Genomic DNA, 16522 nt, shown 5'->3' on the forward strand with positions numbered 1-16522 from the left:
TTGAGGCGGTTGTGCATTGAGGTTTTCAAATCGGCACATTTTTTGATGGGAAAAATCATTCATTTGGCTCATTTCACTAGAAAAATGGAGTTTTCAGTGCATTTTCACTGTTTGGTCGTGCAACTTTAGACCAAGCAACTGGCAACACTAGTCCAATCTAAGTAAATGTAGCACATTTCACAGATGGTGAACATATTATATCGTGTCAAAAAAAAAAAAAAAAAAAAAAAAAAAAAAAAAAAAAAAAAAAAAAAAAAAAAAAAAAAAAAAAAAAAAAAAAAAAAAAAAAAAAACAGAATTAGGCAAAAGATTTCAAACTCTGTGATTAGAAGGTCTGAAGTTGGGTATGTACCCCTTGCTACCTGGGGCAAGGTTGATTGGAGGATGTTTCTGTGAGGAGAGGGGGATCAAAATAATAAAACATGTATTTTCAGGCCTTTATTTTCCAGAGGTCCTTGAGACTAGTATCAGAGGGGGGGGGGGGGTTCACCCTGTGATGCATATATGTGTTTAACAGTTTATCTTCATAAATAAAAAGTAATTCTGACGTTTTGAATATTGTAGTGAGTGAAATAAATCTTTGTCACTGTATATTTTTACTGTTTACAGGCTGGAAGAGGGGTATTGGCTCTTGGAAATCGGTTTGTAGACGCAATTGAGACTTCCACAATTGGTGCAAAACATACTAGTAATGTTAAGGTCAAATTTCGGTACAGCAGTCTCCATCAAGTATATATTTCATTAGGAAGGATAAATTGTCCACACTTTGTGTCTATCCTTGAGGGACCAAAGGATGTAGTTTATGACAGCCAGGAAAACAATCCCAGTAAGTTTAGTACCTTGAGGGGTACCAGAGCTAATAGGAAGATATAAAGAGTTTGTGTAGAAGCAACAAATTTAGCCTCTTCATGTCAGACGAATGGGCATGCTCTATCTCTTCTGGAAAAGTATTTTGAGATGAACAGTAATTCTAATGCTCTTAAGTGTTCCAATGAGTGTCTTTGGGAAGAAGTCAAAAGGTCTATTCAGGCCAAATCTCTGGGCTTTCTTTAATGGCTGTCGTAGCAGTATTTCTGTGCTACTAACATTTCAGCTTTGTGTAATTTCATTTAATATGTTTTAGGTGCCAGTATTTGCTCAAAATTTCACTTGCAATTCCAGTCTGCCAAGGAATTTTGACTCTTTTTGTACTAGCAACCTTTTCTCTTGCTACATTTATGGACCCTGGCACAATCCCAAAAGGTGAGTCATAGTTCTTTGAATTTAAGTTTATTTTGCCTTGCTACTACAATTATAGGTTTAATTACCTTAAATTGCAGCTTTGAGCAATCTAAGGATTTCTCCTTGCAGAGCTCCAGAGTTGATGATTTGAGTTGTATTCAGGATTCTTTAGTGACCAGATGCACTATGCTGATCTGTAGCTTTCCAGTTGAGTTTACGCTCCCTGGTGGACCACTGAGTATCCAGTCTTCGTTTGAAGATGTCCACAGATTCAGCAGTAACAGTTTCTTCAGAGAGTTTATTCCAACTGTTGACAATTCTCGAGGAAAAGAATTGTGTGTGGACTCTGGATAGGGTAGGCTGCTTAACAAGTTTCAAATAATGACCTCTAGTTCTTGAGTTAGGACCAACAGTGGGGAATAATGCTGGGAGTATATTAGCCGTCATCAATTCATAGGTTAAAATGGCATCACCCCTGTTTCTCCTGTATGCAAGTGTTGGGAGTTTCAGCTTTGCTAGTCTTGCAGGGTAGGAAAGTTCCCACGTGCCAGATATCACTTTGGTGGCATGGTATTTGCACATCTTCCAACACTTCTATGTCTTTTTTAAAATAAGGGGAGGCTAGAGACATTCCAACTTCAAGCATAGGACACACAAGTCCATTATACAGAAGACTGATGACTTTAGGGTAATGAGTGGAAAGAGTATGCTTAATCATCCCCATAGTAGAACTAGTACCAGCAGCAGACTTCTTAGCATGAGTGTTGAATTTTAATTCAATATCAATAGTGATTCCAAGATCTTGCTCAGTATTTACAGAGGAAATTGGGTGACTTGAGAAGAAATAAAGCGACAAGGGTTTAGTTTGCCCAAGTGAATGGCATGGCACTTGACAACATTAAATTTAAGAAGCCCAGCCTTAGCCAATTGATCAAGCAGTCCCAAGATTATTTTGTAGAAGGGCACGATCTTCACAGGTCGAGGCTGGTCCAATGAGCTTTAGGTGGTCAGCATAGAGCATTAGTTTACTGCTAATAGTGGATGGGCATCATTGTAAATATATTAAAAAGTGTACGACCTGAAACACTTCCCTGAGGAACTCCACTCAAACATGCTTAGATGCGGAAAGAATATGGCTACCAGAATCATCAAATAACTGACCACATTGAGATCGCATTTAAGGAAAATCAATTATAACTATTGATTATTAAGTATTATTATAATATGTAAATTGATTATAAGTATTATCTTTGCAGTCTAAAGCACAGGTGATAGTGGTTCATAAATTAATGTTAAATATTCTGAGCTTGAATCTATCTGTCCTGTCCTGTTCTCTCCTGTTTATCAGGTCGACCATAGAGATACAAAATATAATGAAGGCTCCAACGGTCATTATTTAAAATTGAAAACTTATTCACGATAAAAATCGGCAGCATCTGGTTACAGCTTAACATGGATTCAGAGTGGCGATGTTTGTTGATAATACTTAAACTTAGTAAACACACAATGATGGGTTTCACAATGGTGAGTTTCAAAGTGAAGTAGTGTCCTGAAGTGAAACAAATACACAGATGTAATCTGGCTCCAGGCCATCAGAATAAAATCTATAAACTTGGATTAGGTGTAATTTGTTGCATCTTGAGACTTTAAAGATCTTTTTTTTTTAATTAAACCTGTGAAATGAGAGACAGGTCTAGAGATCATCAGCAGCCTGTACAATGGGGAACTGAGCATCAATGTCAAGAACCTCATTTAAATCACAAAATCTTTTAAGGAATTTGTTGCTATTTTAAATTTGATTTTTTTTTTTTTTTTTTTTTTTTTTTTTTTTTTTTTTTTTTTTTTTTTTTTTTTTTTTTTTTTTTTTTTTTTTAGAAGGCTGTTAGGAAGACAAAGAATTTGTATATAACAATAAAAGTTTAGTTCTTCCGCTGTGTACATGCTTCCATGTACATATGTACAAAAAACATTTTGTATAGGGAGCAGGGGGGTGTTACTTACAAAATTTTTCAACTTGATAGCTGCATTTTTGTATATGGTAAAACATTTATAAATAAGGTATTCAAGGAATATCATGGCTAGTCGAAACTCTTTTCAATTGGAAAATACTACATTGTAGCAAAGAGGATGGAAACAAATGAATCTTAAGTCCATAGTCGACAAGTAGATTCAAAAACATTTTGAGAGAATCCAAAATTTCTTTATTTACTGAATGACGGCTGATTTTGCATTATATTTGCCTCTCAATAAACTCAGAAAATAATTTCGATCAGAATTTTTACACCTTACAACACAACAGTACTTTACCATTTTAACATACATGAATACTTTGAATTTTAACGGAAAACGCAAGCCTTTTGCAATGATTGTCTTGAAACTTTCTGGCCTTTGAAAAAAAAGAGCTCATTGGTGCATAAAAAGTCACGTGATCAGCACTCTATTTTATTTATAAACTCTTTGATGTCAAATATGATAGACAATTAGAAAGCATATTTTTGACAATAATTTCAAATAAATCAACACGTGACACTATTCATCCACTTTGAAGTGATTGTTCACATTAGAAAAATAATGGAATTTTATTATAGATTTATTTAAGCATCTTTGATATTTATTTATTGAATAGCCAAATAGCCTGTTGGACAAAATAAAACGGCTCTAGTTTATGGTCTTGGTAAGGACCAGAGAAAAGATGTTTTTACCCAAGCAAAAATTCTAAGCTCCCTTGGAAATGGGTGTGTTTACCAAACTATATGAAAAATTAGTCACTTATAAACCTACTTACTATATGCGATCTGTATAATGAGAATTTAGTAAAAAAAATGAGTTTTTCTAACTGAAAGTAAGGAGCGACATTAAAACTTAAAACGAACAGAAATTATTCCATATATGAAAGCTGTCCCCTCCTCAACGCCCCGCTCTTTCCGCTAAAGTTTTTATTGTTTTAAAAATAGAGTTGTGAGAAAGAGTTATTTGTTATTTGATGTTTTTGTCGTTGACATTTTCTACTCATAAATGGGGTATATGTTGAACAAGGTGAAAAAAAACAGTTTCTTCGTCGGAAGACTATTCTTTTTTATTATTGTCATTTAATGTCATGATGTCATTAGCCATTGACAGCACAGGAAGGTAATTTAGAGGGGATTTTGGGAGGAATTTGTAGAAGGCTGTTAGAGGGGACCCCTACTTCATTAACTGCAGTTTTGTCTGACAGTTCACACGTTTAACCCATGTTTTACCGCCAATTAAGATACGACCCAACTAGTGAGTCGCCATCTTTTGCGTATGAGTCCAAGAACAATAATGGCTGCAGATTAAACTTCTTGGACTCTTACGCCATAGATAATGACTCACAACTTGATCACATTGTAAGTGGTGATGAAAATGGGGTAAACATACAAAATTGCTGTTAATGAAGTGGTGGTACAGAAATCCCCCCAAAACTCTCCTAAAGCCCAAATGGCAGAATTTTACGACGAAGAAATTACCAAACTCCCTCATCGCTTTGATAACTCCCTAAATTTTAGTGGCGACTATGTTGAAAAGTAGTGTTTAAGTGAGGCTTTCAGCTGTATGCAGTAATTTCTTTTTTTATACCTTGTTTATTTTTAAATCTTCAACGTAATCGACGTTCTAGAAAGTCTTCGTATATCAAAGAGCTCGTGGTAACGAACTGTAGTAAGGAGCGACCCGGCCCAATAGTAACCGAAACTCTAAAAAAATGGAATTTTGGTTCTAATATATACATCAAGAGAATCGAATTTTTATGCTGATCTTAAGTTTCATCAAGTTTACTTTTACCCATCAAAAGTTACGAGCCTGAGACAATTTGCTTAATTTTCGAAAAAAGGGGGGAAAACCCCTTAAAAGTCATAGAATCTTAATGAAAATCACACAACCAGATTAAGCGTATTTGAGAACACTACTATAGAGGTTTCAAGCTCGTATCTGCAAAAATGTGGAATTTTGTATTTTGCCAAAAGAAAGATCACTGATGCTTGGTAATTTGTTTTTTTTTTGCTGTTGTTTCTTTCTCCCTACGGGTGATCGTATCGACCCGGTGGTCCGGAATGTCGCGAGAGGGCTAATTTTAACGGAAATTAAAAGTTCTACTTTCCTTTTTGAGTGACCAAAAAAATTAAAGGGCAACTAGCCCCTTTCCCACGCTCATTTTTTCCCAAAGTCACCGAATCAAAATTTTGAGATAGCCATTTTGTTCATCATAGTCGAAAAATCTAATAACTTATGTCTTTGAGGAGGACTTAATTCCCCACAGTCCCCGGGGGAAGAGACAAAGCCACACTTAAACACTACTTTTCAACATAATCCTAACTAACATTTAGGGAGTTATCGTAGCGATGAGGGAGTTGGGCATTTTCTACCTCGTAAAATTCTGACATTTTGATCTTTAGCAGAGTTTTGGGGGATTTGTATACCTCCACTCCATTGCAATTTTGTGGGCTTACCCCATGTTTCATCACCACTCACAATGTGATCAAGCTGGTCGTATCTTAATTGGGGATTAAACATCCCTTCAAAATATCCCTCTTAACCTAACGCTACGTCAATGGCAAATGACATCGTGACATTAAATGACAATAAAAAAGTCTTCTGACGAAGAAACTGGTTTTTTCACCTTTTTCAACATATATCCCACTTGTGATCAGAAAATGTCAAAGGCAAAAACATCAAATAACATTAATAAAAATATTCATCTGATGGAATAACTGGTTTTGTCATCTATCTTAACAAATATCCCATCTGTCATCATGGAAAGTGGTAAGTACGAAGATTTTTGCACTTGTAATTGTCATTTCAAAGGAAATCAGAGAGGAACTATGGAGGGGGGGATCTGAGAAAGTGTTAGATAAAGATGCTTTATTGAAGGTGAACGATCACTTAGCAGAGAAGCTTCCTTGGATATTCAAAATAATCAAAGAGGCATATAAATAAAACCGTTGGGAATTAGCTCAAGTATCAATTCCTAGAAATCCCTAGAAGTTTCCTTTACCAAACTTAACCACATAGCCAGGTGAATAAAATCTTCGGGAATCAACTCAGATATCAGTTCCTGGATATCTCTGGAAATTTCGTTTACTGAACTTAACTACTTCCTTTAGAAAACTAAAGGAAGTTTGTCCAGAAAGCGATTATTTCCCTCTGTTAAATTTCGTTTCAAGTTTTTGTGTCTTATCTGTGACGGGTTGAAGGATCTGAAGGGGCTTACCAATTTTTTTTTATAGCAAATTTTCAGGATTACCACGTTTCCAACAAGTCTCTACCTGTAAGGATCGTTTGTCCAGAAAGTTCTGGAAGTTTATCCAAAAAGTGTTTATCTATCTTAGTTCACTTTTGTGTCAAGTTCTTGAGCCCTATCTATGACGGGGTGAAGGATCTAAAGGGGCTTACCAATCGTATTTTCAGATTCTTAGCAGGTCAGAAATAATTCTTCTCGGGAGTGAGGTGGGGATGTGAACGTCCATAACGTGTTGCAATGTTTAATGAAATTAAACGAGATCAGTATTAGCGATTGATTTATTAGCTATTTATACAATATTATCAGAAAGGATTTTATTTTAGTATCATATGGATTGGGACTGGGAATGTAAATAAGGATCTATTTATTATCTATAACAATATAATATTATGTAATATACAATGGTTTTTAAGCTATTTTTGCAAAGAGGCTTGTTAGAGCATTTGTTAAAACATTATTAGTCAAATGCAATGAAAGAAAGGCTAAATGATTAGATATTTTCCCAGCAGAGACAAAGACAGCAGATCTAGGATAGAACAACACTGACGTTAAATAATAAAATACATAAATCTCAATGATAAACAATTATACGGCAATAAGTAAAGATAATAAAAATAGAATAGATAGATACATGTTTATTTACAACAAGAATTAAATCATATAAACAAACAGCGCAAATGCCTAATGGCATACTTAAGCGCGTTGTACATCACAAAAAATTGATTTCTTAATAACTTCAGAAATTGGTCAACAATTTCTACAATTCTATTGAGTTACAATTCCAGTAGCTGTGAGAATTGTTGCAATTTTTCACAGCTATTGGGATTAAATTCCAAACTTTCGGACCAGTATGACGCAAACTAAATGCCGCTCGCACCGTTGGCCTAATTTCAAAAGAGAAATCAAAACTAAAGTAAAGACTAGTAAAAACTAAAGTTAACTAAAGTAAATAACTAGAGTAAATATAATGAAAATAAAATAAAAAGTTAAACTTTGATGTATCTTATAGCACAAGCTGACGAAGATAAAGAGGACGATTTCCGCGCTCCTCTTTACAAGACGATTGACATAAATGGAGTCAGCGTTCGAATGAAATGGTGTGTGACGTGCCAGTTTTATCGACCCCCAAGATGCTCTCATTGCAGTGTTTGTAATACCTGTATTGAGGTAAGAGGCTGTTTTTTTTATATTGTAGCCAGTAGGGTAGTGTAGTGAGCTGTCCTGGCTAAGTGATTGACGTGCTTGATTGGGAATCTTTTGTCCGAGGGGCACGGGTTCGATTCCTGGTGTGGCCAGGTATTTGGTTCGGGACGGAGGTCAGTGGCGTGACTCTGTAAGCTCAGCTTGGGGTCGATCCAGCTCTAAATGGGTTCTTGGAGAAAGTTGGGGAAGGTAACCAGCAAGGGTATGCGAAAGCACTGGGTGGCTGCCCTCACCCCCATTGCACTTCCTGGATGAAGGGCCACGAAATGCGCATACAGTAGAGTAAAGTGGTCTTCTGACACCCGGGACGGAATCTCAAATTGTAACCCCCCCATGCTTTTTATTTTAACCTCTAACTGTTAAACATAGAATTAACAAAACTCATTTATAGTGTTTGTATTATGGAAAAAAAGAAATGAAAGGAAAAATAAGTTGTGAGTTTTGAAGAATTTGTATGTAAATATTTAATGTAAATAACTTAATACGCGATCAAGTATAAACAAAATACAATATTTTTAAGTATAGTATTCGTATTAAAATTACTATAACATCAGTGATAAAATAATAATGATTATTTTATATGGCATAGCGATTAATGAGTTTTAAAGGGTGTGTGTTAAAAAGAAATAGCTAATTCAAGCGATCCATTAAAATCCATGAGTAATGAAACTGTTTTGAAATTTTTTCATTTTTTTTTGAAGATAACAAACTGACTAACATAAAAACAAAAATAAACATGAAAAACAAGAAAAACAGCCTTTCGGATCCCTTTTTGTCACCCATACAAGGATGGCATCCGGGGCAATAGATTGTTTTCTTTTATATGGGAATTAAAGAACCCACATTGCAAAACTCCCAATCATATGGTTAGAGGCCATGTCCTTTTTGGCCAGAGTCCGTCCCATTTATCACCATCCTTTTATGTTTGTAAGTTAGATAAAAACACAAGTTTTTCAACTGTAAGTAAGAATCAACATTAAAACTTAAAACGAGCAGAAATTATTTCGTTACGTGAAAGGTGCTGCGCCCTCCTCACTGCCTCGTTTTTTATGCTGAAGTTTGACTCTTTGTCACAGCTTTGCTTTTTAAAGTGATAAAAAAAAACTTCAGTGTAAAGAGCGAGGTGCTGAGGAAGAGTAGCACCTTTCTTGTAACGAAAATAATTCTTGTTTGTTTTAAGTTTTAATGTTGCTCCTTACTTTCAGTTGAAAGAACTTATGTATATTATTTAATTTCTTCTAGGTGACTCTCGTTATTACTGAAAATCACGTTAATACCTGCGTAACGTACGCTGCATAACGCTCTTAGACAGTTTCGAAAAATAGATGAATGGGAAGAAAAATTTAAGAAAGGGTGCATCGCGAAAATTAAGAGATTTAATGGGATTACGAGCCTAATCCGCTTATGTGCTTGCTACTATGCGTTTATGCGCCAGATATCATCCATCTGCAATTTCTGTTTCAATTAAATTAGTGTAAGAATTCAACTGACATACTATAAGGGAAATGAAATCTTTTCTTCCTCTGAATGCCTAGCTGTAAGTCAAATAGATTATTTAATCGTTCTGGGAGTCGAATTTGACAGATTGTGCTTATTATGAATTATAAATATTTTCTCTTTTGAAGCTGGCCCCTAGAAAGCTGAGTAAATTCGATATTATTTTATGCATTTATTCAAAAAGATTTATCGTGGCACTGTCAAGCTTTCCGTTTTTATTAATGTGAAACAAGCAACTGGAATAAAATATTCATTTTTTTTTTTTTTTTTTTTTATGATGAGAGAATTTCTTTTGCCAAAGGGGTAATATTGGTATTCATATAATTCTTCTATTTATTTGTGTGTTAACATGATTATATAATCGATAGCACAGCTTGAAACAAGATAATCGGCCTACTTTCATTGATTGTTTTTAGTTCTTTTAATTCTGCTCTACAATGCCGCTCTATTGTTGGCGCTAGTGTTTTTACTAAATATTAAATCCGTGAAAGTTCAATTTTTTATCCTCTGTTCCGTTTCCTATGTTCTTTAGAAACCGGTGTTCAGGCAACCCTATATTCAACACGGTGTTGGACCCGGGTTTTGCAGATTATCGTTTTGAATACCCGTGTTCGGGTCTTTCGGAAACCGTATTCGACCGTACTATTCTGGCTCATTCTAATTTTGAAGAATCCGTTTCCAACGAGCTTGGAACCCGTAAAGCATAACGCTTTGCAGTTTTGCTGGGTTGAATATGAAAAACCTGAAAACAATTTTTGTTGAAAAAGCTTAAAATACGCTTCAAACCTGGTGCCTGAAAACAGGACTTACCCTTCATTCTCACATGCTGCAGATAGCATAAAAACGAAATGCGATAACCGCGTCCTCTTATCCCTGGTTCCCACTGCTGCGATTTCACGCCAAATTCTGCGACAGGCGACAAATGATACAAATAGTGGAACAAACGACGCAAAAACATTCGTTTTGCTGCAATGTTGGATGCGTTGAATAATTTCAACTCAAACCATAAATCGCATGCGTTGTGCACAGATAAAGTGCAATAGCCTCTTTCTGAATTTGGGTTAACACTCTCATTGCTTCTGTAGAACCAGTGGGGTCCACAAGTTTTTCTGGATGACCACTTATTTGATAGGTGACAATTCCAGGGACTGATCGCCATCCTTCTGCTAACACTCTCATTGCTTCAGTTTGAGAACCTGATTTGAATTCTTTTAGAGTTTGTCGCAGCGACGCAAAAGTCTGCACTTCTTTGTGAACATCCATCTGATTCTGTCGTACGTCTGTTTCGCAAGAAAAAAATCGTGTTGGGATTGACGTAGCAGTGGGAACCAGGGGATTAGCGATAAAATCGCAGAAGATTTTCCATAAAAACGCACTTTGAATGTGGAAAAATCACATGCGGAATAAGTACTAAATAAGCTAGAAAATCTTAGAAGGATTCTATTCCCCACCACGGCTGCTATTGTCCATGTTTTGCTGACATTCCAGTCAACTGCTGACCTGATAGTCCAGTCTCCCTGGAAACTTGTTCCCACGCCTTAAATAGTTGGATTTTATTGTAGTGATTTTTCGGGATTTTGTTGAACAGCAATCTTTAAATCTAATTGCAATTATTAATCTTTTTACAGTTTCCATCTTTATAATCCGCTTGCGTTTTCCGCAAGATTTGAAGTGTTTCAAAGCATGCGGATTTGCGTTTCCCGCAAAATCGCAAAAAAAAAAATCTTTGCGGATCCGCAAATCGCAACGATTTTCCGCAATCCGCAGCCTCTGGGAACGAAGGGTTAGGATTTATGTTTTCTGAAGATCTGTGTCAAATTGAGGGGCATCTAGCTCTCAACCAACTAGTATACATCCCAGAGCGATACGTCGTCCCTGCGCGTGGCACACTTTCACCATGCTGCAGCTATTTGTCCTTAGTATGGTCTGTGTATGGGTTAAAGTATGGTCAAAAAGGGGTATGTACCCCCCTTTTGGTTGTTGTATTGCTCGAAGATCAACTGCAGATAAATTATTGGTACAACCGTTTGGTCTGGTCACAGCTTAGATACCACTATATAGTTATGAAAACTCCTATCTTGCCAATGAGAAACTTTTGGTACAGAGCTCTGAACTTGGCGCCTCCTCCAAGTCCGCGCTCCAACGCGTAGACGGTACTACAACACCATAGGGAGTAAGGCAATTTTGTTTGTTGCATTAATTTTGCATACGTGGTGAATCGTTTTGTTGAATACGTGCCAGTTTCCTGTCTCCAGCCGCTATCATCGATACCGCTCTCTGTGTCCCAAAAATAAATCGAGTTTTCATAACTGTATGGGTATCTAAGCTGTGGGTTCGGCTTGCTTGTAAACAAGAAAAGTTTCCGCTGATTTCTTTAATGATTCAAGTGTGGCAAAAAAGGAGAGAATTTACGCTACGAAAGAATCTTAATAAAAGAAAAATCTCAGAAAATGCTAATTCTCAGGTATGAATGGACCAAAGATGGAGCCAGGGGGCAAAAATTCTTTCATTTTGATGTCTTCTGTGCTTTAAGCACAATGCTTGTCGTATATTTTGCATCTGGTGGTGATATAGACGTATTCAATTTTGCCTCTAATTAGTTTGATTCTTTTTTTTAATATGAAGTACTTGAACTATATTTGAATCTGCTTCGAGGAATTTGTCATTGTTGCCATAAATAATGTTAAGCAAATCGGTTGTTGTATACGTTGTATTTATGTTATGTAATGTACATATTCAATTTTGGCCTATATTTAGCTTTTATTCTTTCTTTTTTTCCAAAAGGTACAAGTACTTGAACTATATTTTAATCTGTTTAAAAGAAATTTTCATTGTTATTGTCATAAATAACGTTAAGCACAATGCTTGTTGTATGCGTTGTATGTGGTTATGTTGTGTATATATTCCATTTGGCCTCTAATTAACTTTTATTCGTTCTTTTCTTTTCAAAACATACAAGTACTTGAACTATATTTTAATTTGTTTCAAAGAAATTTTTATTCTTGTTGCCGTAAATAACGTAAAGCACAATGCTTGTTGTATACATTGTATGTGGTTATGTTGTGTACATGTTCAATTTGACCTCTTGTTAGCTTTTATTCTTTCTTTTTTTCAAAATATACAAATATTTGAGCTATGTTTTAATCTGTTTCAAAGAAATTATTACCTTTTTTTTACCATAAATAACGTAAATCACAATGCTTGCTGTATATGTCGAATGTGGTTATGTTATGTACATATTCAATTTGGTAAAAAAATTTGGTTTTTATTCTTTTTTGTTTTTTTATTTAAAATGCACAAGTACTCGAACTAAATTCCAATCTATTTCAAAGGCATAATCATGTTGAAACTTCTTTCTACCAGGCTGCTTGAAACATTCTAAAGACTTTCCCCTATATTTTATACGGTTTCCGAGTAATCATTTGGATTAAGTGTCAGATAATTAGAAGAAAATAAAATTGAAACTTTCCTTTGGGAGTTGAGGGTTTTTATGTTGGCAATTGAGGAGCTTACAAAATAACGTTTTATGCTGTTTTCTTGACGTTATTTTTTCACGAGGTAATCTTAAAGCGATGGCGTTGATGAAAGTTTAATGGTTAGCTGACTGTATTTTTGTTGATTCTGAAATTTAAAAGTTACTTTTTCCAATACACGTTAATTTACCTTTGCCAATTTGTTGTGGCAAATTGTTATTTTTATTGATAACGCGTTTTATGTCGTATTTTTCATTTTTTGAATCCTTCAATATCACTATGAAAGCTAGATTTGATCAGTGTTCGTAAATTTCAGTTTTAAATGTTATTTTTGAAACCTCTCATGTGTGAATGTTGAACATGAGGGAATGTTGATTTACTTTGTATAACTCTTTCGAGTAGTATAGTTCCAAACCTTTTGATTTCTGCTAAGCTTGTAAGAGTTCCCTTGAATTAATATACGAATCCCCTTCTTCGTGATGAAAGTTCGAGCAACCTCTCTAGAGATCACCTGCAAAATTATACATTAAATTGCACAGTCATCATTTTCGTGATCAAGGTTCAAGCTGTCCTGTGGTGGGGGAGCGGGTTTGATCTCAGCTTGGAAATATAGACCCCAGAGTTCAAACTCTGCTTTTGCAACACACTGCAGGGCCGGCATAAACACCTGAGTAGAACAAGAAGGTTTCTTAACCTGAAGCGAACAACAAAAGGTTCAAGCAATAGCTCTCGATCATTTGGTTGCTTCTTGACCAGAATAGGGACGATAGAGGAATTTTTCTCTGGAGATCACATGCAAAACATCCCACACTAATACGCTTTCCCGTTTCTTGAGCAGGTCAGGAACGCTTAAGTGACTTTCCTCTAGAGATCACCTGCTGAAATTTAGTCACTAATTTGCACACTCCTCTTCTTCACGGTCAAAGTTTAAGCAAAAGCTCTTGATCACTTGGTCAAGCTTGAGCAGAATAGTGACGCTAAATGACTTTGTTTCTAATGATCACGTGCAAAACTTTCCCCATTAATCAGAACTCTTGAGCAACTTTTTCCCTAGAGATCACCTACAAAGAATTATACATTAAATTGCACGATCATATTCTTCGTGGTCAAGGTTCAAGCTTTCGTGTGTCTGGGCAGTGAGTTTGATCTAAGCTTGGAAATATAGACCCCAGAGTTCAAACTCTGCTTTTGCAACACACTGCAGGGCCGGCATAAGCATTTGAGCTAGAAAAAGAAGCTTTCTTAACCTGAAGCAAACAACAAAAGGTTCAAGCAATAGCTCCCGATCATTTGTTTCTCTGGAGATCACATGTAAAACATCCCACACTAATCGCTTTCCCGTTTCTTGAGCAAGTCAGGAACGCTTAAGTAACTTTCGTCTGGAGATCACCTGCTGAAATTTAGTCACTAATTTGCACAATCCTCTTCTTCACGGTCAGAGTTCAAGTAAAAACTCTTGATCTCTTGGTCGCAGCTTGAGCAGAATAGTGACGCTAAATGACTTTGTTTCTAATGATCACGTGCAAAATTTTCCCCATTAATCAGAACTCTTGAGCAACTTTTTCCCTAGAGATCACCTGCAAAGAATTATACATTAAATTGCACGATCATATTCTTCGTGGTCAAGGTTCAAGCTTTCGTGTGTCTGGGCAGTGAGTTTGATCTCAGCTTGGAAATATAGACCCCAGAGTTCAAACTCTGCTTTTGCAACACACTGCAGGGCCGGCATAAGCACCTGAGTAGAACAAGAAGGTTTCTTAACCTGAAGCGAACAACAAAAGGTTCAAGCAATAGCTCCCGGTCATTTGGTTGCTTCTTGACCAGAATAGGGACGATAGAGGAATTTTTCTCTGGAGATCACATGTAAAACATCCCACACTAATCGCTTTCCCGTTTCTTGAGCAAGTCAGGAACGCTTAAGTAACTTTCGTCTGGAGATCACCGGCTGAAATTTAGTCACTAATTTGCACACTCCTCTTCTTCACGGTCAAAGTTTAAGCAAAAGCTCTTGATCACTTGGTCGCATCCTGAACCGAATAGTAACGCTAGAAGACTTTGTTTCTAATGATCACATTAGAAGCATAAAAAATTATTTATAAGTTTTGATCATGTGCAAAACTTTCCCCACTAATCATAACTCTCGAGTTATGACTGTTCGCTTCCAGGATCTTTATTATTATTGGTTTTATGGTTTTTATTTATGAATAAATTGAATTGAATTGAATCAATGATCACGTGCAAAACTTTCCCCACTAATCATAACTCTCGAGTTATGATTGTTCACTTCCAGGATCTTTATTATTATTGGTGTTTTTTTTTTTGAATAAATTGAATTGAATTGAATCAATGATCACGTGCAAAACTTTCCCCACTAATCATAACTCTCGAGTTATGATTGTTCGCTTCCAGGATCTTTATTATTATTGGTGTTATTTTTTATTTTATTTATTGTTTTTTTTTTTTGAATAAATTGAATTGAATCAATGATCACGTGCAAAACTTTCCCCGCTGATTATAACTCTCGAGCAACTTTTCCCTAAGAATCAGCTGAAAAAATTATACATTAAATTATACATTAAATAAAAGAGACTTAAGATTACTTTCATAAGAAGTAAAAAAAAGGCTTGCTAACAACTCACCAAGGGTTGAGCCAGGACTTTTTCTTTCAAGGAAGGGAGGAACTGAAACATGAAAAATAAGTTAAGAGACTTGAAATTGCTTTCATAAGAAGTCAAAAAAAGGCTTGCTAACAACTTACCAAGGGTGGAGCCAGGACTTTTTCTTTCAAGGAAGGGAGGAACTCAAAAATAAAAAATAAGTTAAGAGACTTAAAATTACTCTCATAAGAAGTAAAAAAAGAACCTATATCCCTGATAAGCTGCTTTGTGTCTCAGCTGGTAGCATGTATTTTTTTTCCTTCTTCGTACGAATAAGATTCCATCGATTCCTACCTATGCACTTCCTTTCAGATGAGTACTTGAGTTGAATTTCAATCTTTTTAATACATAATTATGTTGAAGCCTATTCGTTCAAGTTCCCGTGGAAGTACTTTTAGGATTCCACCTGTCTCTTGACTAGAAATCAATTCTTCCGAAGAAAAAAAGCTATTTGATAGGGATTTAATCGCTTTGAAACCTTAATAGTGATTGTGCTATTTTGAAAATTTTGATCTCTTAATGATGTTGTCACGTGGACATTTTTATCGTGTTTCGGATTATGTCGTAACTAGCGGCAGAGCCTGTTGGAAGACACGCATTAAAAGAATTAAAGTAGTTCCTACTCTTCTAACAGTCGGAGGAAATAGCCCCCCCACCAAAAAAAAAATGGAAAGGCTTTGCATATAGTAATAAGTAAATGGATAAATGTAAACAGAAAAATTCCACTCTTCTCAAAAAATGAATCCTGAGATTTTGACTTCTCTCCCCCTTAGTCGTGAGACAGACAGGGTTGACTTACCAATACCACACATAGAATTGGTTACAATTTTGATGAATACTACTGACTGCATAATGAGACATACCCCCCCCCCATGTTCTTCATATTCAACATAACCTTCAGGTACAAGTTATATAATGTCAAACAATTGTTTTCAATGCTGAAGGCCTAGTTTATTAAGGAAGTTTAATTTACTGAAGCGTAAAGAGTGAAGGTTGAGAAAGGGGTAGCCCCCTCATATACGGAATAATTTCTGTTTATTTTAAGTTTTAATGTTGCATTAGAAAAAAATATTTTAATTTAATTTCCGGTAGCTTTCAAATTACCCCTTGAAATCCCATTCCTCTCCCCTGTGTAAAATTCTCCCTGAAATTACCTTCCCCATGAAAAATTATCCCTGCGTAAAATACCTTCTCCCGCAGACTCCCCTCACCCT

The 16522-nt window shown here is 35.8% G+C and overlaps 1 protein-coding gene across 6 annotated transcripts in view; it reads left to right on the forward strand.

The window, feature by feature from the left end:
* The window catches only part of LOC136025881 (palmitoyltransferase ZDHHC8-like), a 116177-nt gene that overhangs the window by 8504 nt on the left and 91151 nt on the right, over window positions 1-16522 (forward strand). For all 6 annotated transcript variants that reach the window (XM_065701924.1, XM_065701922.1, XM_065701925.1 and 3 more), the window contains exons 2-3: window positions 1124-1242; window positions 7488-7645. In XM_065701924.1, coding sequence (XP_065557996.1) covers window positions 1124-1242; window positions 7488-7645 — 277 coding nt within the window. The remainder of the gene's footprint in view (window positions 1-1123; window positions 1243-7487; window positions 7646-16522) is intronic.

Source organism: Artemia franciscana, chromosome 4, assembly GCF_032884065.1.
Source record: "Artemia franciscana chromosome 4, ASM3288406v1, whole genome shotgun sequence".
Lineage (NCBI taxonomy): Eukaryota > Metazoa > Arthropoda > Branchiopoda > Anostraca > Artemiidae > Artemia > Artemia franciscana.